General features: G+C 40.5%; 1 protein-coding gene across 1 annotated transcript in view; it reads right to left on the bottom strand.

Moving 5' to 3' along the window:
• The window catches only part of adamtsl4 (ADAMTS like 4), a 42,617-nt gene extending 31,741 nt beyond the window's left edge, over positions 1-10,876 (bottom strand). Inside the window, exons 1-4 of the mRNA XM_015381234.1 lie at positions 10,672-10,876; positions 8,495-8,561; positions 4,244-4,824; positions 824-1,493 (exon numbers count right to left, since the gene is read on the bottom strand). Of these exons, the coding sequence (XP_015236720.1) occupies positions 824-1,493; positions 4,244-4,824; positions 8,495-8,561; positions 10,672-10,694 (1,341 nt within the window). The 5' untranslated portion in view covers positions 10,695-10,876. The remainder of the gene's footprint in view (positions 1-823; positions 1,494-4,243; positions 4,825-8,494; positions 8,562-10,671) is intronic.
• Positions 10,877-24,477: the final 13,601 nt, after the last annotated feature.

Here is a 24,477-nt window from a genome sequence, read left to right as displayed (position 1 = left end):
CTGGACTTCCTTTCCTACCCAGGATAGTGTTCTTACTGTTGACCTAACAAAAGGTGAAAGAAAAGAAGCTAGGAGCTACAACTGGCTGTAATAAAATATAAGAAGAAAAGAAAAGCAACAAAAAAAAGCAATGCGACAAAAGCAGATAGTAAAACATATAAAACAGTTGGACCCTTCCATCCATCCATCCATTATCTGACACGCTTGTCCCAGTTGGGGTTGCGAGGCGTGTTGGTGCCTATCTCCAGCTGTCTACGGGCAAGAGGCGGTGTACACAGGTCGCCAGTCCATCGCAGGGCAACACAGAGACAAACAGGACATACAACCATTCATGCACACACTCACACCTAAGGAGAATCTAGAGAAGCCAGTTAACCTAACAGTCATGTTTTTGGACTATGGGAGGAAGCCGGGGTACCAACGCATGCTCAGGGAGAACATGCAAACTCCATGCAGAAAGACCCTGGGCTGGGAATCGAACCCAGAACTGCTGCAAGATAGCAGTGCTACCCACTGCCCTACTGGTTAACTTTAACAATCAAAGGCAGTTTTAAGAATAACCAGTTTCTATGTGAATCCTCAGAGGAAAAACAACCAGTGTTAAAGCTGAGAAATTATCTAGATATCAAGCACACTCTGTTGACCTTCAGCTTCTTCCTTTACATGTTCCCCTCAATCGTATTAAACACTCAATGGAGGAAAAATAAAAAAGGACATAAGACGATGATGGGAGGATAATCACTGAGGATATTAACAGCCACAATATTTAAAGAGGAGTTTTCTTTCTGGAGCCTTTAGGTTATAAAGAATTATAAAGTCCTACCTGTGAGAAGCAGCGGCGAAACTCCCTCTCTGGCCCAGAGCACCTAAAGGGCCGATGAACTTCGCCTCCTGGGTGCCTGCCGACCTCTGCTTCCAGGTGAGAAGACATGGCTGGGTGCTGTAAGGGGTAGATGCTGCCGGTGGGTGGGGCCTGGGATCTGAAGCCGGGGTGGGGTTCCCTATCTGTGTGCGCTGGGTTGGGATGATGGAGAGGAGAAGTAAAAAGAGAAGAGCTTCTTGAAGATTGTGGGTGAGACTGAGAAGGAGGAGGAGGAGCGGTGACAGAGTTCCAGTCAAAACGTTGGCGGTTAAAGACGGACGGGGGCGAGGAGCGTGACGGGGAGTGTTGAGGTTGGACTCTGATCCTTCTGTGATCATGATGGGGTGTCCTGCCTCCATGCTGGCGTACGCTCTCTGTGGGAACGGGTTCCTCCTCAGCAGCAGGTGCTTCACTGACATGTTGCTCTCCGTTCTCCTCCTCTGTTCTCTCTGACTCTCTATCAACCTCACGCCTCTCCTCATTTTCCATTGTGTCGTCTTTAACGTCAGTCAGCCCGGGATCTTGGTCTGTACTGTTAGCAGTGTGTCGAGCTTGGCGGTTGGTTCGATGCAAAGGCAGAGAGAAGGGAACCTTTCCATACCCAAATTGACCTGGACGGATGCTGGAAGCCCTGCAAAAATAATTCACAGTAGAAAAACAGAGAGCAGATGTTATTCAGTAAAGATTTACAACTATTAGATAGATAAGGTCAGAGAGAAAACAGTTTGGTGGAGTAAGCTGAATATAAACATGGATCAATCTGGATGTGGTGAGAGGGCAGAGCCATGCAGCATTTGTGTGAATGATAAAAACCAGATATAATCATGTAATTAGAGAGCAGATACCAGAGGCAGAGATGGGCACAACTCCAGCCTCCATTACAGAAACCTCCAGTGGATAAACAGCCCAAACCTCAGTTCATCCCTAACAATATGCTGCACTCTGGGAAAATAATCCATCGGATCACTTCAGTCTTGTATTTTGTGATGAGATACAAATCATTTCTTTGTCTGGGAACAACGGGGCGGCTACTGTTTGCCCCAAACAAACCACTGTTGCCACTGCCAGCTATGCAAAACTCACTTCCTTTTTGTGCAAGGGTCATTTTCCATGAATCTCTGGTTGCTTAAGGAAATGCATAAAATGTCCACTCACCAACAGCAGTGATTATTGCTGTGAAAAAAATAGGCCTGAGATTCAGGTTTATATCAAAGACATTGTTTATAATCTATTAAGAAACACTATCACATATAATGAATAGAATAATGAAGCAGAATAGATACCTGAAACATATAAGTGTAATAATGAATATGCAAACACTTTTCTAATTGATCATTCGCAGCACATTGGGTATTTATTGTTAAAAATAAATTAGGAAAGGGGAGAGAAAGAGATTTATGGAAGCACATTAGGTTTAAATTATTCCTTGGTTAAATTTATTGAAAATAAATCAGCTATTTATCTAAAACTGTGCCAAAAAGTAGGCAAAAATCCCCCCAAAACTTTTAAAAATCCCCGGTAAATTAGATCAAGTCCACTTTTAAAACATTACAAAAAATACATTTAAAACTAAATAAAAGGTGTGATTTTTGCAAAGTGCTCCATGTTTAATAAACATACATTTAACTTAAAGATGCCACCAGACAAATTAGCAAGTAGCTCTAAAAACAGTTCTTTGAAAGCTGACCAACAGAAAAATGCATATTTCTGTTGTTTGATCTAATGACTGATGCACCCAGAGCTGTGTTCAAACAGTGATTCAAAACTTCCTGCATCGAGTTTCCATGTTTTTCATGCAAGCTTGGGTTTTTCTCCGGGTTCTGCAGGATCTTCTCATAATTCCCAAAAAACAAATATTAGGTCAGTTCGTTACTGTAAATTCTCCTTAACAGTGTGTGTGTGTTTGTGCATGGCTGTTTGTTCCTGTGATGGAGTGGTTAGCCATAAAGGGGTCATAGAATGCAAAACCAAGTGTACATTACATAACAATAGTTCAGTGGGTAAAATGGGCGTACACAGAAGTTTAAATCCCATTGGCACCTCCTTTCTCTGCAAATCTCACAATTCTAAACTTCCACCATAAAACGGCCGAATCCAAACGAAGCACCAAATTGACGTCAATTCGGGAATGTTCTGGCCTGTACTTTTTTTGCGCCCTGAATTTGACATACAGACCAGCCCACTAGTTCACTGGCCCAAGAACATGAATAGAGGTAGATGTAAGACACCAGTTTAGCTGTTTAGCCTACAGTTGGGTTTACTTCTACAAGAATTACAAAGCAGGCAGATTTTCTATTAAAAATGAGCCAGAACCACATCTCAGAAGATTCCTGCAAAGTTTGACGCTCAGCTGTTCATTTGTTCTAAGCATTGTACCATAGACAGCTTTCAAAATCTTGGACAGTTCAAGGCAGGACTGGTTAACCTTCTTTTACTGAAACAAGGGGCTGTTCCGACTCTAAGCCCATCACAACTGCAAGCTGTAAGAATGATTCTGTCGCTGGGCCACTGACTGGACCATACCGGGCATTCGAACCAAGCCATCAGCTCCGGGGCTGGTCTTGAGCCAGCCGGAGACGGAACAACCAAACCCGACCGGTATGCTTCCCCCCGCCTACCTCACCGTGCAGCACGGGGCCACGGCTACCGTCACCGGGTTGGGTTTGGTCGCTCTGTCCCCCACTGACTCCCTGCCACTGTCTGCCAGAGTTCTCTGACTAGCCCCGGAGCTGACGGCTCAGATCTGCTGCACTATAGTCGAACAAAATACCGGACAAGCCCCCTGGACATTTTTTTAGGTATGAAAAGTGGGACATGTCCGGGAAAAACAGGACATCTGGTCACCCTACCATATCAACAATTTGATGTTTCAGTAAGTGAGTGCTTGTTGCTATGATGCGTCTTTGCTCAGCAGCATCGCTTGTTGTAAACCAACCAATCAGCACACAGCTCTTCTAAATATTTATTAGCATAACATAAAAGGAAGAAAACCTGTCGTTTAATTCTGGGGCTCATAACCAGGCTTGCATTAGGACTCATAGAACAGCAAATATGCAATTTTCAGCCCAACCAATGTTACAAACCCTATTCAGAGATCTTAAGGACCGACATCAAATACCCTATAATCATTATATGTTGTTCTGGTATTTGTGAAAGAAAAACTGAAATCTTCTGAAATCTCATTAGGCATGACCTTCAGTGGTTTCAGAGTTCATTTGCTTCAGGGCATTTCTTTACTCTGTGACCTTTTTTCTGCTTATGGCGGGGGTCACACTAATCAGTGATGGTGAGCTAGGTCATGTGGAAGGAAAAAAAACAAGAAAAAGAGAAGCACTGCTTTCAGAAATGTTGGATTATTTTAAAATCTCCAGTTTCACTAACCTCCTCGAAGGTAAACCCTCCCGACTGGTGGGGATGGAGCGCCTATTCCCGCCTCCCCCAGCCCTCGCTGTTCCTGGATTAGCTGGCCTCCTGAAGACCCGTGCAGGCGGGTTGTAACCCTGTGAGTTCATGTGATACTGTGGATGGTAAGCAGGTTCCTGGCCGACGGGGGACACTTCAGAATTGTAAAAAGGAGGCAAACTATTGCTTTGCCCCGGAACAGGAGGCCCTTCTCCTCCAGTGGGGGTGTTTCTATATAAAGGCATTCCAGGATTATGACTCCTGGAGACTGATGGTGAGCGATAAGATGGGCGTTGCCCACGGTAACGAGGGGGATAGTAAGGGCTGACAGGTGAATTAACTGGTCCCACTACGCTCCCAGGGATATAACCCGCCCAGTTAGGTGAAGCAAAGGAGATAGGAGGGGTCTGAGGAGGTGGAGGAGGGGGTAAACACTTCCTGGTCCTCTGAGACACACCCACTCCACAGGTTTGAGAGCATTCTGACCACTCCCCCCAGACAGACCACACCGCATCAATAGGCTCCGCCTCAAAAACCTGTCTGGACCTTCGACCTGCCACCTGAAAGAGAAAAAAACAAATCATATTGTGGTGGACCAGTTAATTACTTTGCATGATCTATATTTAGCTCCATCCCAAATAGAAGCATGGTTCAATTTCACAAACTGGACAGATTGAATATTATCCATGTTGGAAAAGTGGGAAAATTATCATGGATTAAAAAAAAAATTGTTTTAATTTCTATTTTCTACAATAAAAAAATATACATGGTACACAACTACTATTGTTTTGGTGTTTTAAAGATTTATCAATAAAACAATCAAATTTAACAAAAGTTATGGTTTAATTTTTATTTTACTTTATTGATGCATTCTACTTTTTTTTATCTCACCCATTTCTTTATGTTAAGGCTTGCTGTTGTTAAAGTCAATCACAAAGTAAATATACATGGAGACCGCCTGAATCCTGATGAGTTCTAGAAGATTTTCAAATTACAACAATACGATGAAGGAAGCCATTCAGAACCGGCTGATTCAGGAACAGCTGTTTCAACACAGCAGCTGTTTTTTAAAGTGTATAAAACAGAAACCAGCAAAGGTCAGCATTACGTCAAAAAGAATCTTTTGATATGATGCCCTCCATCTCCTCTGTGCAGACGGCAGCCTTAAATTTAACCTTAAGAATAACAATATTTGAAAGCTCTGGCACCATTTCAGAGAAAAGATAATCCCTATAAGCAGACGCAGAATTTCTTCTCAGTTTGCCACTGATCAACACAGTCTCATGAACATCCTTCTTCTGAGGCCAAACTATAAATCTTGAACTCTTCATCGCCTGGGCTTAAGAGCATCTCAGCCACCTGCCAGCAGCGGTTTAAGAGCCGTCGGATAAATTCCCAGCAGTTTGTGTTTGCTTAAGTCACCCACAGCAGGACTGAGAAGATCACGGCTGACCCAGTGCCGTGTTTGTGTACATGTAAGTGTGAGGGCCTGTATGTGAGAGCCAGCTGAAGGCTTTAGTACCCTCCGCTGTGGTTGTAGATAAATGTTTTTTCACTCATTTCATAACCAAGCTGCTGGTTTGCAGAGAGGCAAACGTTGAAGCCGAACAAAGGTTTCCATTGAAAACGAACCAAAACCTAAATCTTTATTTACAAATACTTAAATGTTTGTGTGTACATACATGGGTGGAAACACCCAAGTAAACATTGAATGCATAAATGATTGCGGACATGGGGACAGCCATCGTAATAAGAGTTCCTATTGCAGTCTGGGGTAAAAATGAGGGGAGGCTGGGAGAAAAGGAAGGAGGAAGGGTGATGGAGGTAGGCTTACTGGGGTTGGATGTGAGTGAAGGGAATGAGTGCCATTAAACACACAGCTGCTGCATAACTGGAAGTATTAATGAGCTGTGAGCAGTGACCCCTGCAGCAGCCACCGCTGACCTCTGGAGCTACTGCTTAAACTCCTGCCGCAGTGTCCAAGCAGACCTGCACCAGACACAAGAGCAGCAACATTTTCTGGGACATTAAAAGGCCTGCTAACTTCCTTATTCACAGTTCTTACAATTTACTGAAAGATTTACTAAGGATTTTATCGCTGCATCTCAAACTTCAAATAAGAGTTTCTCTACATTTCTGTGGAGATATCAGAAAAAAAAAACTCCATGCGAAAAAAATGTAAAAGCATATTTAAGTCTAGTGGTATCTGTGATTTGAAAAAGTGAGCTTGAAAAAATTTGGACAAACTTTGATAATCTATTCAATGCGTATAAATACTGCCCTAATAAACAAAGGTAATCAATTTTACTTTTCCTACTTGAAGTTCAGTTTATAATTCCAGCATCATTATAAAGCTCCAGCTATTGCAGATCTCAGTAAACTTTTAAATTCCTCCTTTTGCTGGACTCTGGGTAGGTTTACAGTTCATCAAATGGAGGACAGAAAGGCATACAAAATATATATATATTGGAAAAGTCATATATTTGATGAACTTTTAAAATTTTTGTTGTTACACCTGCTAACCCTGTGCATTTTATTGGGTTTTGTGTGTCAGATCAAAGCACAGTAAGGTATAATAAAAGGAAAAAGGAAAAAAAGATGTCTGTGGTTAAATCAGAAATCCAAAAAGTGTGAAATGCATTTAAATGTTGCCTTCTTTTACTTAAAAAAAACAAAAACAACATTTGAGATCCAGCACAACTAACTGTTTGCAGGGGATTACAGGTTTTCATTTATAAATCCAGCTTTTCTGTGAAGGCTTTAGAGGATTGTTTGATAGCATTTATGAACAGCAGTATTACAAAGACCAAGGAATGCATCGGACTGATCAGGACAGTTTAGGAAGCCGTCGAGATTTTTAAAGAAGGGTTGACATACATCTCATAGGGTACTGTTCAATCAAAATAAGCTAAAAGAATGACCAGAAAAGCCTCTAATAGGCCAAAGGTAACTCTGGAGGAGCTGCTGAGATTCACAGCTGAGAAGGGATAATCTGTTGGCAGGACAACTATTAGTCATGCCCTCCATTTTGTGCTAAAGGGCGAATGGAAAGAGGAAAGCCACTGCTGAACAAAAGCCGGGTAGAGAATTCCTGTTTGGAGGTTGTTACAAGCCATCCAGGAACACAGCAAACATTCTTTGTTCATTAATTTTTCTGTTCAAAAAATAAAATTCTATGTGACAAAAGATGCCTTGAACACACCATCTCTACAGTGAAACACATTCAAGGCAGCATTATGATGTGGGAACGAATTTGTTAAAGTGGAACAGGAACATAGGTCAGAAATAACAGAAAATGGATGGAGCTTCCTACGTTCACCTTCCAGCAAGGCAACAAAGCGTTACTGGGTTTTACATCAAAGACTATTTATGCCTCAGTAAAAGTACAGACTTAAAGTCATCAACAATCTTTGGCATAACTTAAAAATTGCAGATGGTCTTTGTGAGGTGACTAAATTTGAAATATTTAGATATAGCAAACATTTCAGTCTATAGATTATATGACATAATTACTTTAAAAAAAAAATCTTTTAAGATCTGTTAAAACAAAGGTCCGCAGGCCAATTCCAGCCCGTTGCTGCAATTTATCTGGCTTTCAGGAAGCAAAAAAAAAGATATATATTATCATAAAAAAGAGCCAAAAGTTCCTTTAAACAAAGGGGGAAAATCTGCTAAACGAATGAGAATGAAGTCTAATACCAAAGCAACGTGCTCCTTGCAAATTAAATTATGAAATAAACGTTTTATTTGTAGTGTGACCCATTATAAGAATGATAAGAAGAACATGGATGCATGGGGAGAACATTCACACTTAAAACTAAAAATGTTTTAAGTTTGCATGCTCCCTGAATCTGATTTCAACCAGTTTAAATCTAACTCATTCTCTCCAGTTTCTATGGATTTCCTTACAGCAAAGATGACTTCAAATATCAACTTTACTTTTTAACTCGTTCTGTTTCCTGATTCTCCCCTAAAGCCACTGTAACCTTTAAAGATCTGCATTTAAAACCTTGAAGCTTTTACTTTCAAGCCCCCTGCAACAAATAAAATGTTGATGCTTTAAACTTTCCAAGCATTTCTGTTTGCTTCATTATTAATAAGGTGTTCTAGTAAAGTTTATACTAGAAAAATCTGAACCTGTCCTCTGACTCCTGTCACCTTTTCACCCCACTGTTGTGACAAAGGTTGTTTTTTTTTCTGCTGACCCAACTGGATGATCTAATGACTCACCTTCCTCTTGGCAGCCTTACTGGTCACGGAGGTCGTGACCACCACAAAGCCCCACAGCACGCAGAGCCTGAGGGAGAAAAAGAGGGTGAGAGATGAGGCAGATATGGAGGCAGGATTTAAAACAACAGCAGGCTGAATAAGAACCTTTATGAGGCCAAGAGTCATTCACTGTCATGAACGCATAATCACGGTAACGCTCACAGAGGCGTCTTTTATTCCCCATCAGCTTTCATCGCTACACATTCATGCTAAAGCAGATGTGTTGACTGACCACCCCGTCACATGTTCCAGTGACCTATGTTTACTGTAAAAACCAATTATGTCACTTTGTTTCCCTTTAAAGGTGGTGTGTAGGCTATGAGAGCGGCTGGACAAAAACGTTCTTATTCTCACTGGAGGTTCATATGCAAACATCCCAACATCAATGTGTGAAATCCAAGAAGGCGTTAATAAACAAATGGAGTTTAAAGAGCAAGCGGCTTTTCCATCGGAATGCCTCTCCCAGGGTCTACACACACCCAGAGGAGATGGTTTCAACACAGACACTCAACAACCACTCAGAGATTTTGAGCACTTCTGTGTTAAAGATGCTAAAGTTCTTACATATTTGGTGTTTGTTTTTAACATTTTGCCTCATTACGCTCACCAACTTTAGACTGTTTTACTTTATGAGATATGCCAACATAAATATGAAGAGGAGGAAACCCCAGCTTCCCCGACGATGTTTTAATGTTTCACCATCTAAGGTATTTGTTTCCATCTGACCAGAGCATCTTTGAGATAACCTAACCTCCCCACTTAATGGCTTTTGCAAAATTGACCTCATGTGGCTTTCTTTCTACAAAGACTCCCTACTTCTCATTCGGGTGTAAAGGCCAGATTAGTGCTAAACTACCTGAACGGATCTTTGCAGCTCCTGCAGAAAGGAGGAACATGTCTGCCTCTCTGAATAATGGGCTCGTGCCCTGAAGTAGGTGGTAGACCACATTTCTGTAGGTCTGCAGTTTTTTGATAGGCTTTTAATGTTATTTGCATGATGGATGTGCTCCCTGTGAGATATTCAAAGATTGGGAAATGATTTTATTTATATAACTATTAGCTTGAACTTACTCCATTATGAAATGTGAACCAGGCCTGCCACAGGTTGTGAAAATTATTTAGATCCAAACTTTGATTCTAAGGTTTTAGTCCCAATATTTCCAGCATAATTCTGTGTTGTGATGATTCGTTTTTCCCCATTGTTTTCCTTTATTTAACTCCATCCGTTTCTCCATTAAAGAACCCCATTAAAGAAAAGCGTCCCCAGAGCATGATGCTGCCACCACCATGTTTCAGATTGAGATATTAAAAGCTAGGGACATTGTTTGATATGATACAACTTCACTTATAAAGCCTTCAAAGAACAGCTACTTTTATAGTGTAGTTTTTGACACTTGAAAGTTTTTCTCTTTGAGATTTAGCTCTGAAAGTAGAATCATTTCACTTTAATACACCTGTTTTGCTAAAATTCTAAGCTATAATTATCACAGCAAGGAAAAAAACACCGAGACAAGTGTAGTGGCAGGCAAATAAAAGTGTTTTCACAAAATGATCCTCATGGTTTTTAGATGGACGCTGCAGGAGAGAGAGAGAACCGAACCGTGGCCGCAATCAGCGCTCCACAAGCCACATGTAGGCAGAGTAATATGCGCTTTCCTCCCACTGTGGTGCACCGCCGTGGTCTCTGGAAACTTCCCCACACCACACAGTTACCCCTGAAACCCCCCCCTCACACAGAGGTCCCGAACAGAGCCCGACAGCCACACAACAGAGCCGCTCAGGCCGAAGTAAAGACCCCCTACCGGACTGCACGTTTTCCCGCACGGCGCAACAGTGGCGCATAGTAGAATAAACACAGAGAGCGAGACGTGAGGGATTTACATCAGGGGGGGAAACCTTAGGAAGGAAAAAAAATCCATCCAGAGGAGAAACGGGGAGCTCCTTTCTTAAAAACGCGCCTGTAGGGAAATTCCTTTCATAAATCTCGCTCTGCGCTCTGTGCGCAACACATCGTGCGTAAAACCAAAAACTGGAAAGTAAAGTTTTCCATCATCATCACCATAGTTCCTTTAGAGGATGCAAACGGACATGTGTCGGAGTGGAAACAGCAGCAGCAGCTGGAAAAGTTCAGGTTTTACCTGAACAGAGAACCGGACCGCATTTTCGCAGCAGTTTCCAACACACTTCTGAACCGCAGGTTATCCAATGGCTGTCCAGATTAAAGGTCCGGTTCGGTCCTGGAGGACATGTGATAAAGTTTCAGTCAGGGTTCCTTCTGCTCTCAGACTTTCTGTCCCCTTCCTTCTGTCACAGTCACTCCCGATTTCCATGGAGTGGGATGGGTTGATCTCTCTCTCTCTCTCTCTCTCTCTCTCTCTCTCTCTCTCTCTCTGGGCTGAGTTCACTTCACAACTTTGTGTCCATCCAACTGGATACGCCTGGAAGCCAGGGGGCGTGGGGGTTCGGGTTGGGAGGGCAAAAGTCACAAAGATGGACAGATTATGCAACTTTCTTTCTACATTTCCACACAGATAAGTCAAACACAACCTTTCACAGCTTCAATCCTAAATGAGTGATCACACAGCACCTTCAAGAAGTATTCTGACCCTTGGTTCACATGTATTTTACTAGGATTTCATGAGATGGACAAACAGGTAGTCATCCATCATTGTGAGGTCCAAAGGGAAAAAAATGTATCCCTCTAAAACGTTATTGAAATAAAAATCTGAAAAGTGCAGAGTGCATTTGTATTCAGAGACATTTACTACCATGCATCTAGGTGGTCCTTTATTAAATGGAGCAGTGTGAACGACCAATTGAATGGAAAGTTCTTAGCTTAACTTATAAAATTACCTAAATCTGCAGGAGAGCTTTATGCCCCTGTCACACCTTGACGATTTAGCCTTATGTAAGAAAAAACCTGGCAAAAACGGTGGGTATAAATCATGGGTATGTTTTATATAAGTTATGAGCATGCTGAATTAAGCTGAGCTACGCTGAAACACGCTGGCACACGTCAACATATGGCAACTAGGTCAAGAAATTTTGAGCATGCTTAAGATTCCCAGACATGTGCCAACGTATGCCATATGTGGGGCATAATTTATAGGAAAGTTATCTAATCATTGACAGACATTAAGTTTAAGTTACTCATTAGTCAAGGTGTCTAGTTTATCCTAAACCTATGAGTAACTTGTGCATAACTTATGCATAACTTATCTCCAAAGTATATCAAGGTATTTGACATGTTAGAGGGAAACAGAACATCTCGCCTGTTCAACCAGGCCAACAATTCCCCCTAACGCCCCCCCTTTCACAGACTGCCCATTCCTAAGGGGCGGACTCGTTCAATTTGGACGTTTCCTAAGCCAAAACAAGGCTTTTGTTTTTGGTCCACTCTATAAAGCGTTGAACTCAACGCCATTTCTGCCATTTTGAATCAAAAATATAAGTCAGGCTGTCGTTGGAGATAAGTTCTGGACTTGTTATGAATATGCTATGTATATGCACAAATTTGAAAGCATACATAGAAAGTTCAGTGTATGCCAGCATTTTAGGAGATTCTGGGGTGTCAGCATACACTGTCTAAATGGGCAAGGTGTAACAGGGCCCTTAGCAGGTCCACAATGTGTTATGGATGAATTGCAGACTCTTGCAGCTCAGGTGAATGTATCATCATGACAACAATCCACAAGACATGTAGGCATAAAGAAACTTATAGAATGTATGCGGAAAGGTGATTATTCTGACAATCTGGATTGCAGTAATCCACTTTTACTATATGGTTGTAGTTTTACAATTATTATGAGTTGAGATGTATAAAATCACATTCAAAGGTTGTGTTTTTTAAATAATATTATCTATCAGCAGAGATGGGAAGTAACGAAGTACAATACTTCGTTACTGTACTCAAGTAGATTTTTCTGATATTTTTACTTTACTTTACTACTTATTTTTATGGCGACTTTTTACTTCTACTCCATACATTTTTACACAAATATCTGTACTTTCTACTCCTTACATTTTAAAAAATGGCTCGTTACTTTAGTTTTGAATCATTTCAATGGAGTTACCGTTATTATTTTTCACGTCATCAATACCAAATTCAATCTAATTGGATGGGAATCTACGTTGCATTTGACGCACCACTACAAGATGAATCGACAGATTCGGCGGTATTCATTCGCGGCAAATCATTGCAGCTTGGTGGCGGTGGCTTTAGCATAGTAGCATGGACGACGAGATGATTGAAAATGAACACAACGGAGATCTAGTCCTATTGGCAGACATCCATTTAAAATGTAGGCAACGGCATGAAAAAAGTGGTTTCTACTTTTACTTTTATACTTTAAGTAAATTTACAAGCCTGTACTTTGTTACTTTTACTTGAGTAAAGAAGTTTAATCAGTACTTCCACTTTTACCAGAGTATTTTTTAACACAAGTATCTGTACTTTTACTCAAGTACAGAAAGTGAGTACTTTTGCCATCTCTGTCTATCAGCACTTTCAATAAAACTATATATTTTACAAGATTACTGGGATGATGATGAGGAAGATTTTGAAGTGGATGTTGCTTTATGGAGCCAGTGGAGGTGTTACAAAAGGGGTGCTAGTGTTTTAGAAGTGTCTTCTTTTCTGTTTTGTTTTATTAGAACTCCTGGCTGCACACCTAATTACCAAACACAGACACACATGCACAAACAAATGCACATGACATCATTCAAAGTTTAGTGTAAATTCATACACCTATTACAACCCCTCTAGATTAGGTGACACACTCCGAAGAAAAAACGTCCAATTTACAGTAGCAAATTCCCTCTTATGACCACCTGTAGCCATGGAAAGACGTGCATGCTAATCAAAAACCGTAACTCCTGGAACAAAAGGTACCTCAGGCAGAGAAACAGACTTGTGACTCTACAGATATAATTACTGTAGTTCTTAGGACTTCAGTACTATGATCATCCAATCACAGACCATATGAAGCAGTGCATCAGAATTTTTGTTTTTGCGAACTTTGGAGTGACAGCATAGACAGCCAATCACACAAAAAAAAGAAAAACAAAGAAAGCCAATCTGGAGCTTGTGGGCGGTAAAAGTTAGGGAAGCACGCTTTTGCTTGAGCGGCTGTTTTCCGCTTGGTCCTGTGTTTGACGTTTCTCGATGAACTGTAGCATATTCATCCATCCATCCATACCTGGCCAGCTCAGAGACATAAAACCTCCAGCGTGTCCTGGGCCTTCCACAAGGCATCCTCCCAATAGGACATGCCTGGAACAGCATCCGAGTGAGGTGACCAGGAGGCATCTGGAACAGATGCCTCCTGGTCACCTAAGCTGGCTCCTTTAGACTTGGAGGAGCAACAAGACAATTCCCAGCTCCTCCCGGGTAACTGAGCTCCTCACCCAATATCACTGATTGCGAAATGTGTTTCCTTCACAGCCACCCTGTGAAGGAAACTCATTTCAGCCACTTCTTTTTGTGATCTTGTCCTTTTTGTCATTTCCCAGATCTGATGACCATACACAAGGGAGGAACATAGATCGATTGGTAAATCGTGAGCTTTGCCCCCCCATTCAGCTCTCTCTTCACCACGACAGTCCTATACTGTAGAGCGACCACATCACTGCTGACGCTGCACCTATCCGTCTATCAGTCGTTGTAATTAAGTATCTACGGGAAGATTCACTCTGGAGTCTCTCAGACATTCTCCATCTAGTCTGAATGGACAACAAAGAAAGGACCTGGTGAAGGCTTGACAATGGGAGGAACTGGTAAGACATGAGGAGAAGAAAGTTAATGGACTTTAAAGAAACAATCACCTGCAACCTCACTGACCTTACAGCGAATTGCTTGTGTATTACCTTTACAAAGCTGAATCAAACACACACCTCAAGTTTCTCAATCATGCTCAATTTTCTGTTAGTCTACCCTAAACTACTGAAACAATGCACTGAAATCTATGGACTGTGACAAAATGCAAAAAGAACTTCAAGGGCTATGAATAGTTTTTTAGAGCTTTCTAGCGTTCAGAATTGCTTTCTTGTTGCACGATCCATCATCATAATGGGCCATTGTGCTTGGTCACACTGATCAGGAGAAATAATCCACTTTAGTCAGACAGGAGTGATATTCTTGCAGCAGCTGCAAGCCAATGCTCTTTTTCCAACTACTTTAAAAATGATCATAAGACAAGCATCGCGAGATACTTGAATCCTTATCATTTTATTTTACAGTAAACAGATAAAATTATTTGTTTGGCTCAACAGAAAGCATTTGATATGGTAGAAATCTGCCTGTTTTTTCTCTTTGTTGTTTAATCACATTTGAACTCCAGAAAGAAAACATGCTCCAACAATTTGGAGCCCAGATAAATGCACCCAGGGGAGAAGCCACTTCTAAGGCTGCATTATGAGCTTGTACATGTAGATGTGCGTGTTTGTGGGCTGGGAAGTCTTCTTGGCTTTGGTCTGAGGCAGATGTGAGAACTCCCTGTTGCCAACTTGTTTACTCTGTATGCAGACAGAGATGCAGGGAGATCAGACTGGAGGCAGCGATGGGGTGGAGGTCTACAAAAGAGGTGGCTATGAGAAGATTGACAGCATAGCCAAGAATTTTAAAGGCTTTACCCAATATCAAAGCAACCAGTTAAGGCTTCAAACTAATAAAACTTAACTAGAAACATTTTAATATTGAAAAAACATATTAAGAAAACAGAGCAACCAACTTTTCTTTATATAAGTTCTTCATATCATATTTACTGCACCTTGCCACACCATTTACACTTTAGTATAAAGAGTGAAATTTATTTATTTATTTATTTATTTATTTTACAGTTAGCAGTTATATGATCAGCAAAAATAGTCCAGTGCTATGTAAAGAAATCTCAGTATGCACGGCATGGACAGTTTTATACATCAGCCAAACAGACCCATTCACATTTTGGAGGAGCTGCGTTTTAGCCATGCACTATACATATCTGTTCCTCCTGAGAGATTTGTATGAAGAGAATTAAAAACAAGTCTCATGGGCAGTTTACCACAAGGCAGGTGCTCTGTTCAGATGAGAGATGAGACCAATATTGAGCTCCCTGACCACCTTCAAAACACTCAGTTTACAAACAAAATGATTCATATTTAGAGGATGTATCATACAATTTCCTATAATTTCTCTGTGTTAACCAGCAATCCACGACATTAAAGTTGCCTTATTTCACTGTAATGATTCAGTCATCAGCCAGATTATTGGAACCCTTGGTGAGAGTCTTCTGGTGAATCAAAGTGTTCTCTGTTCACCTGATCCTGACCCATTCTGCCTTTGGACCTCTGAGCCTGCCTGTTCCGGTTTTGTTCTGTTCGTCTGACCTGTTATTGGATTCCTGCTGGATTTCTGCCTGTTTACGGAACCTGGAACGAATCCTGGCGACAACCTGGATTTCCCCTTGGTAACTCTTCAGATCTCTGATCTCCTGTCCCAGACTTCTGTGAATCTCCTCGATACTGGCTTTGGCGCTTCAACGTCTGGGCGACTCTCCGTATCGTGTTGTCAAGCGACCGGCTGGAATCCACCTGGTCCTCTGGGTACGGACTGAACTTTAAGACCAGGTTTGTGACTCACACATTCATTTTCATCCTCCACCAAATTAAAGTAGTCCATCGTTTTTAAATAAACATTTTTTGAGAAATCTAACTGTCTGTCTGTCTGAATACCGGGTTCTCAGCCTTGATTGACACAAACATTTTTGATTGTTTTGTCATCTTTGATTTCCAGCACTTTGTTTCAGCTTTGGCTTTTGTTAAAGCACTTTCTAAATAAAGATGATGATGATCCAAATCTTGATCAATCACAGAACTGTTCTTTAACAGAAAAAAAGTCCTTCTCAGATGACATGTCATGGAGAAGCAGCGTTTTCTGGGAGACCAAGAGGAGGTCATTTCATTCTGACAGTTTTTGGAGTGGGAACAAATTTTTCTCCTCTCCTGCAATACGTAGCGGCTTTCCTCAGACTGCTCAATATGAATACATGCCACACTTTTCAGATGTATTATGAACTGAATCGTAATAAAAAAAATTTCATCATATTTACTTACTTCTTTGTGTTGGTCTACCTCATAAAATACAAACTGAATACACATAAGTTTTATTTGAAAATTAACATGACTTTGACCACTTTTGCAAGGGGCTTTAAAAGCAAAAAAAAATCTGGTTCAATTGTTCTGTGAAATAACAAAGATGCTTCAGGGTTTATGTGATGATTCCATAAACAAGCCAGAAGATCCAGACCTTGCTCTCATGTAAAAGGATTATCTGAGGCATTTGTTTCAAATTTGTGTCACATATTTGCTGAAATGTGGTTATCATTAGCATTTTAAATGTTAATTCCCTCACTGCTTAGGCGTGACTGTGTGATACATTTAGAGAAAGAAAACAAACATAACAATTAGCACTTTAAAAATCAACAGCTCCTGGGAGCTGATTTGATTTAAAGATGAGGGAAGAGCTGCTTTCAATCCATCAGACAAAAAGCAGGGTGTGAGAAGACAGCAAAACAGATGACAGATGTAGAAAGGGCAAAAAAGAGAAAGGAATAGGCGGTTTAAAGAGTTGAGATATGGGCATCAGAGTACTGGAAATGAGCTGTAAAGTTTTAAGAAATCGCATAGAGATATAACTTCAAAATAACAGTAATGAAAAAAACATCTGACACTTTAAGCCAAATTAAAAACAGGAGGATAGGCTTATGATTTTAAAGATTTATTAGGAAGGGATGAGGCTAAAGTGTATTTCTGTATAAACATTATTGTCATCATGCATACACTGGAGCCACTACATAAAACTCTGTTTGGAGCATTGCAGCTTTCACATCACAACGGAGTGGAAACTATAAAAAAACATTTTAATGCGTTACAATTGGAGCAATAAAATGCAATAAATAGTGAGAGCATAAGCCTTAAGGGGAGAGTTAGCTTCCACAGCTCTGAGGAAGAAGCTGTCTTTGAGTCACATCCCCAAGTTTTGGCTGTACTCCATTAGAACAGGAAACAAGAGTTCTTTCACTTTTAACTGAGACATACTGAGCTAAATTATATCTAAAGTCTAGCAACAAATATTTACTAAAAATGCACAGAAAATGTTTACAGTGGTTGGCCTTCAGTTTATGTTTGGTCCAAGATAGGGAAGAGTCAGAGTATACAGAAAATACACATCACAGAGAACAACAAAGAACTGCTACACATGTTCCCAGAGAATATACAAATAGAAGTACATGCAAAATCACAGACTAAAGGTCTTCTTAAGGGCACAGCATGATCATTTTGTCAAATTATGCTGTAGTTTCAGAGTAAACTTGTAAAATGATATGCTTCAGCACTGGGAATTGTTGTGACTGACATTTTCTAATCAGTAAGTGAGACATGTGGAAAAAATCACAACACTCATAGCGTCTTTCTAAAATAAGCTGGGTTAAGAGTCCTTTATATTTCTTATCCACACAGAACTGCCATTGCATACATCTGCAGGGGCAAAAGTCTGATTAATGCAAATTATTTAGTTTGATTTTAATCATAGAAGATTGAAGGTCTCCAACTGTCTAGTATGAGTGGTTAACATCACAATAAAACATTGCTAAAGTTGCAGTAATATTAATCAATGTTAAGAATAATTAGCCTCTAAACTTGAATTTGGGAATCATTTTTCTCTAAAGTCAATTGGATTCTTCTGAAGTTGCAGGGAAAAACTGTAAAATTTAACAACTGTTGAGGTTCTAACTACCACTAGCTACGTATGTGGATGTAACATACTGAGAAACCGATCTTTATAAAAGTAGAAGGGCTTCTGGTTTATGAGGCCAAAGTAAGTCATCTGATAGATTCTAGATAGAGTTGGGAATTGGCGTTATATAAATAACTGAATTGAATTGAAATAGATCAAGATTTAAAATTACTTTATTTAACCTATAGAAAATGTAAATAAGTTGTACCAGTTTTCTACATTTTTTCATCTGTTTTTATTGACACTGTATCAAAATAATTTCATGGTTATGACTCTGAGAGCTGGCCCAATTGCTCATTTAGTTCACCTACCTAACTCTGTCCAGTTTCCAATTACCATACATATAATCCACCTGCTTCTGTTTTTTTTTAGATACGGCTCAGTCTCGGCTATCATGGTCAGATCTTGATGGGGCTTTTGAGGTTGAAAACATTGCTCTTTCTTTAGTTCATTTTCTCATTCTCCGGGACCAGTGGTGGTTTTCAGTGTTTTGTAGTGTTCCTGTTTTCCTGATCATGTTCTCTCTCTTATCTACTGAGCGTGCCTTGTTCCTGTTTTGTCTCGGTGGAGAGAGCAGTTTTACCATTTCGTATTGTTCCTGTTATCCTGACCTGTTCTGCCTCTCAACTACTGGGCTTGCCTGTTCCCATCTGAATGTTCTGCCTGAAATCTGCGTTGGACTCTTGGAACCCTGAACCTACCTGAACTCTCTGTGGACTCCTGAAACCCTGGACCAGCCTGTTCCTGTTTTGATCGGCATCCCTGATCAGGTTTTGGACTCCTGGACCTCTGAGCCTTCCTGTTCTGATCTGTCTGCCTCACCTTGCTTGGACTCCTGCTTGTCCTTCTTGACTGCAGCATCTAGTTTACTCTGGGCGGTGCCAGCCACATTTAATTGGCAGACCTCCAGCTGGATCCTACCGTGTTCTTTGGCAGTGGACTGAATTGTCAAACCCAGTAAGTGACTATCATTGATATTTGTCCTCTGTCAGATTATCATGGTCAGTTACACGTGTTTTTCTCCAACCAGAGCTTCATGTAATGAGCGGTCCACAGCTGCTGCAGATCCACAGCCTGCTTCTGTGATCTTATGTTTTAATAAACACCTTTGAATTATCTCATTGTCTGTCTCGCCTGGAATACTAGGTCCTTCTTTCCCGTTTCATAACAAATAATGCCAAATTGAACATTTTTACTCTTATCAACAGATTCTTTATTCAGATTGCAGCAATATAACCTAACAATTGCCAACCAATATGTTTTTACAGTTCGTCTTCAGCGACGAGCACCAAATGTTAGTGTTTGGAAGGCCTCCTTGCCATCACCATAATCTTTAGCTCCCTCCACAGTGAGTCAGAGATTAAATCTGGATTCCAGATTTACATATTTGCATAAAAATATCACCTTTAACCTTAATCTACCAGGGTTATGAATAATTCTGAACTTGGCACATACTAGGAATATGAAAGTCCAATAAAAGCATGGTAAAAACTAAAATACTACGATCAAGAACAAGCAGATGCTGTGGATCCAGTCCAGACTTTTTAGCCCTTTGCAAACCTTTTAGCACATTCAGCATTACATGACTCCATTAACATCTCCCACCATGTTGCTGCAGAGCATTCAGGGAGGAATGGTTGAACATGCAGTGCATCAACAAACCCTGAGCTTGGGATACCCCTGAGCTGTGCCAGCTGCTTTTTTTGGACGCCCTTCCTACAATATAACAACAAAGATGGTGATAGAGATTAGGAAACTTCAAAGCCAACAACTAAAGATAAACCATATTACACATAAGGGTTTCAGATCTGATCTGCAAAAGTAAAACAAAAATGCCAGAAAGCGAATCAAGAACGTGGGCCAAATCCAGGGGCTTAAAAAGCACAGAGGTGTCCTTTGAAGCTTCTGGTGTTAGCAAAATGGATATTTTGGACTTCTAAGGACCATGTCTATCAGTAGCTACAATTAGTCAGAGGTCATTGCCATGGTCACCGGTGGTCCATGACCACTTATAACTCGGCACTGCCTTCCTGCCTTCACCCCCCATCCCCCCCATTTCCCCCCCACTCTCCACTTCTTTCGTTCTCTTCATCTTTGAAAAGAAAGGACTTACGTTATGGCCTGCTGAAAGACAGGCACCACCTACTACATGAGCCCGATTAGCAACATGTTCATCTCAGTCCCTCAGTACAACATAAAATTACAGCCTTTAGCGTATTGTTTCCTAATGGAGGTCTGTTGAGCATTAGATCTGTTTATCTCAGCCCGCTGAGCTGAGTAATAGCATTGCATATCAGAGTGGCATTTTCCTTGCAGTCTCTGAAAGATTTTCTTTAGAGCTGAAAAACATGAAGGTCAAACGACACATCAGTCCTGTTCCTGGTCATGAGACACTCAACCTAAAACGACAAGCTGTTTTTTTTTTGTTTTTTTTTAAGGTATATAGAGCAGATTATATCCTTACGTGGGTGTGTTGGTTTTAATTGTATACATTTAGCTACAGACTCTGTTCCTCTTTTTCTTTTGGACCAAACTGCTGAATATGGCTTTGGATCAGACAAAAAAATGGGTGGGTGACAAAGAACTGGATTGTTTTAGATCCAACTTAACTGAGGGGTTTCACTAGACTGGGGGCTTGTGTGTTCTTCTTTCCTCGTCTTCCCAGTGGTACTCCACAGAGCTCAGCTTTAGGGCCCCTTCATTTTATAGTAAAAATAAAAGTGACCATAAAAAAGTTTTTAAGGTTAGGTGGAGGTTGGTAAAGGACTCAAATGCTGAGATGAGGGAGGCAGAGATGAGTTCTTGCAGGTTTAATGAAATCAAAAAGGCAACAGAAAAAAAATCCAAGAATCAAAACACAGGAAACCAAAAACCAGGAGACGTCAGGGGAGAACAAACATGGGGAGCCAAGTAACAACAAGAAACCAGCAATGAGGAACTGCAGAGGAGGTGTATATATGGGGAACAGAAAAAAAAAGAGGTGACATTCTATGTCCCAAGAGCCCTAATTACCGGTCGATCTACGTTCCTACCCTCATCTATGGTCATGAGCTTTGGGTCATGACCAAAAGAATGAGGTCCCGGATACAAGTGGCTAAAATTAGTTTTCTCGGTAGTGTGTCTGGGCTCTCCCTTAGAGATAGGGTGAGGAGCTCAGCCATCTTGGGAGGACTCAGAGTAGAGCTGCTGCTCCTCCGCATCAAGAGGAGCCAGTTGAGATGGCTCGGGTATCTGATTAGGACGCCTCCTGGACGTCTCCCTGGTGACAGGTTCCAGGCACATCCCATCGGGAGGAGGCCTCCATACTGAAGCTGCTACCCCTGCGACCCGACCCTGGACAAGCGGAAGAAGATGGATGGATGCAAAAAAATAATGGACTAATGAACTGATATGGAGCGGGTGTGGAAAGAAATAACTAGAAGGAAACTAGGGGAAAGGAGACTGGCACAAGGGGGCAACAGAGAGTAACTTAAAAAAATCTGCACTGCTTAAATATAATACAAAATGGAAAATAAAACAAAGATCAACAAAACAGAATGACATAAATAACTGGAAACTCAAAGTCCAAAAGAGGAGAACCATTGGTATAGCAAGATCTGAATGCCTGAGCATGCTTATATTTGGAGTGGTATGCTTATATGGAAAACATTTGGGCAAACATGGGAGGGTTGTGCCAACATGTGTTTTCCCTTGACCGCTCCCATAAATGCTGTTTGAAGGTGGCAGAGCCTAAATAAACAACACTACTTCTCAGCTCCACACTATGGAGTTCAGCCATTCATATGCTTGTGTAACTGCCCTGGTATATCAGGTACTTTCTCTTTGTGTAAATGGGTGTCAATGAGGAAGAAGGCTGTATAAACCAGCGATCCTCTGGTAAACGCAGAATAAATCCAAATACAACGTAACGATATGGGAAATTAGACAGAAAAAAGAAATACAACTTTCTGAGGGTATATCAACACAAGCAAGCGTATGACCAGGATGTGGCCGAAAACAAAGAAGACTGGGCTAATAATGAACTAAGAGTAACTAAGATGTTTAGACACAGGTACTTTGATAAAAAAAAAAAAGGATCTAATGTGAGAAGAAAATGGAAAAAAATGAGACAAACAGAAAAAAAAGTCAGGAACAAACTAAGGAACACAAGAGTAAGATACTGATTTCAGGGACGAGCATGTTTATGTGTTTCCCTGTCGTTCAGTTAAATCATTCATGAACATGCACCTACGATGACAATCATTCAAAATGGGTCATTAGTGTCTGCAAAATATTAACTGTTTACAGTGATTTCATGGCGATGGTGAGACTGAATAGTTGGCTCTGGTTTCCTGTCTGTCAGTATCACACAATCTAGTTAAAATTGAGCTGGAAAGAGATCAGCTGAAATGCTTTTCATTGAATATTATGATGTTGAGCTAAGTTTAAAAAGTTTTCTGCCCAAAATTAACAGGAAGGTCGTGATTCATAGCATAGAGAATAAACATGCTCAAAACAGACTAGCTCTGCAACACAATTTGTTTCAGCAGAAGAAAGTTGTGAATTTATTGAAGAGTGAAGCTGTATTTGTAAAGTCAGATTTATCTTTAGAAAAAAAAGATTGCCCTACAGAGGCTCTTCCTTTAAAAAATATCTCACTCAATGAAAAAAGAATATTGCAAACTTGGAACATAATATTTTTTAATAAGTAAAAACTTAAGTTAATATTGACTGGTGTAATATTTAAGAAACATACATTCTGAATCTGATCTGCTCTTTCTTAAAGCTACTTAACCCAGTTTTAAGGATATATGCACATGTCACAAAGTTTTACTGTCATAAAATCTTATTGATTTCCTGATTTGATGTCAGGGAAGAAACTCCTGCCATTAGAAACTAAATTTGATTGCTGAGTGAATCTGTATTTAGGTCATTCAAGATAAGATAAAAGATAGTTTTGAATTAACAATGTCATAAGACCATTTATAGGATGGGTTACATAATAAAAAGATGTGCTAAAGCTGACTGTAAGAATTATGCTACCTTTAGCAATTAGCTAAACATCCTAAGTTAGAATAGTTGGCCACCTGGCTTTGGTTTATGACATCTACCAAGCTCATTTACACTATGCTGCTTCAGCTCAAAAGGATTTGTAATATTATTCATCTATGATAATGAACAAGATCCTTTAGGTTTATCCAAGAAACTTTTATTGAAAAGCTGTTAGTGTCACAAGTTTAACTTTTTCTTACTGACCTTTAGTTGAACTTTTTAAGAGTTGCCTTTTCTGTAAAGGATAATCCAAGATATTATAGGTATTTGCAGACTCCAACTTTATCTTTTTCTCCAACCAAAGCTTGAACTGTACTATATCAACAAAATCTCATCTAAATGCTATGTGCCAAAAACCTAAGAACATGAAAGCACATCAAACGTGGTAAAATCTCAGTTATTTTTAAAAGCTGCTCTTCAGACAACTCCCACTGTCTCCTTGTGCTCTGCACATGTGAACTTTACATGATCTTATTTTGGCAAAAATAAAAGGCCAAGGGAAAAAAGAACACACTCCAAACTAAATCTAGGTGTATTCAACCGAAGATGTGGTGCACATAGATGTATTGGTATGTAATTATAATTGTTTGTGTCATTTAAACGAAAAAAAAAATCTATAGAGGGGGGTTTAGAGGGGGGAAAGGATGTCTGAGCTAAAAACACTTGCAGCCTGAAAGGTCCCGGTCGAGAGAGAGTGAAAGAGAGAAAATGACAGACAGGGACACAAAGGAGGCGCAAAGAAAGGCAGCCACAGAACGGCATGAAAGGGAATGTGAGAGAAGGAGGTAATGGCAGATTAGAGGGGGACAGAGCAAGTGTAAATGGAAACTAAAAGAAAAAGAGCACTGTGAGGGGGAGCTGGTTTGTCTGGCTCAGATGGAGTCAATATTTGCTCCATTCCACAATTTCTGTGCCAAAGGTACGGATCAAAGCAAAAACTGTGATCTAAAAGCACGGCACAGAGCAAGAGGAGAATTCAGCTTGCATATTTAGTCTGGCATGGATGTGGGTGAGAGAGCCATGAGAGAAACAGACATGAATATATCCTCAACAGACCTAAAGAACAGCAACAATGTCCCTCTCCTTCCATTCATCCATTTTCCATACAGACTGACATCTTACAATGTTCCATCTGGGCTTA

This window comes from Cyprinodon variegatus, unplaced genomic scaffold, assembly GCF_000732505.1.
Source record: "Cyprinodon variegatus isolate N-32 unplaced genomic scaffold, C_variegatus-1.0 Scaffold229, whole genome shotgun sequence".
Taxonomy (NCBI): domain Eukaryota; kingdom Metazoa; phylum Chordata; class Actinopteri; order Cyprinodontiformes; family Cyprinodontidae; genus Cyprinodon; species Cyprinodon variegatus.
Note: the sequence above shows the minus strand (reverse complement) of the source record. Positions and strands in the feature narration are given on the sequence as shown.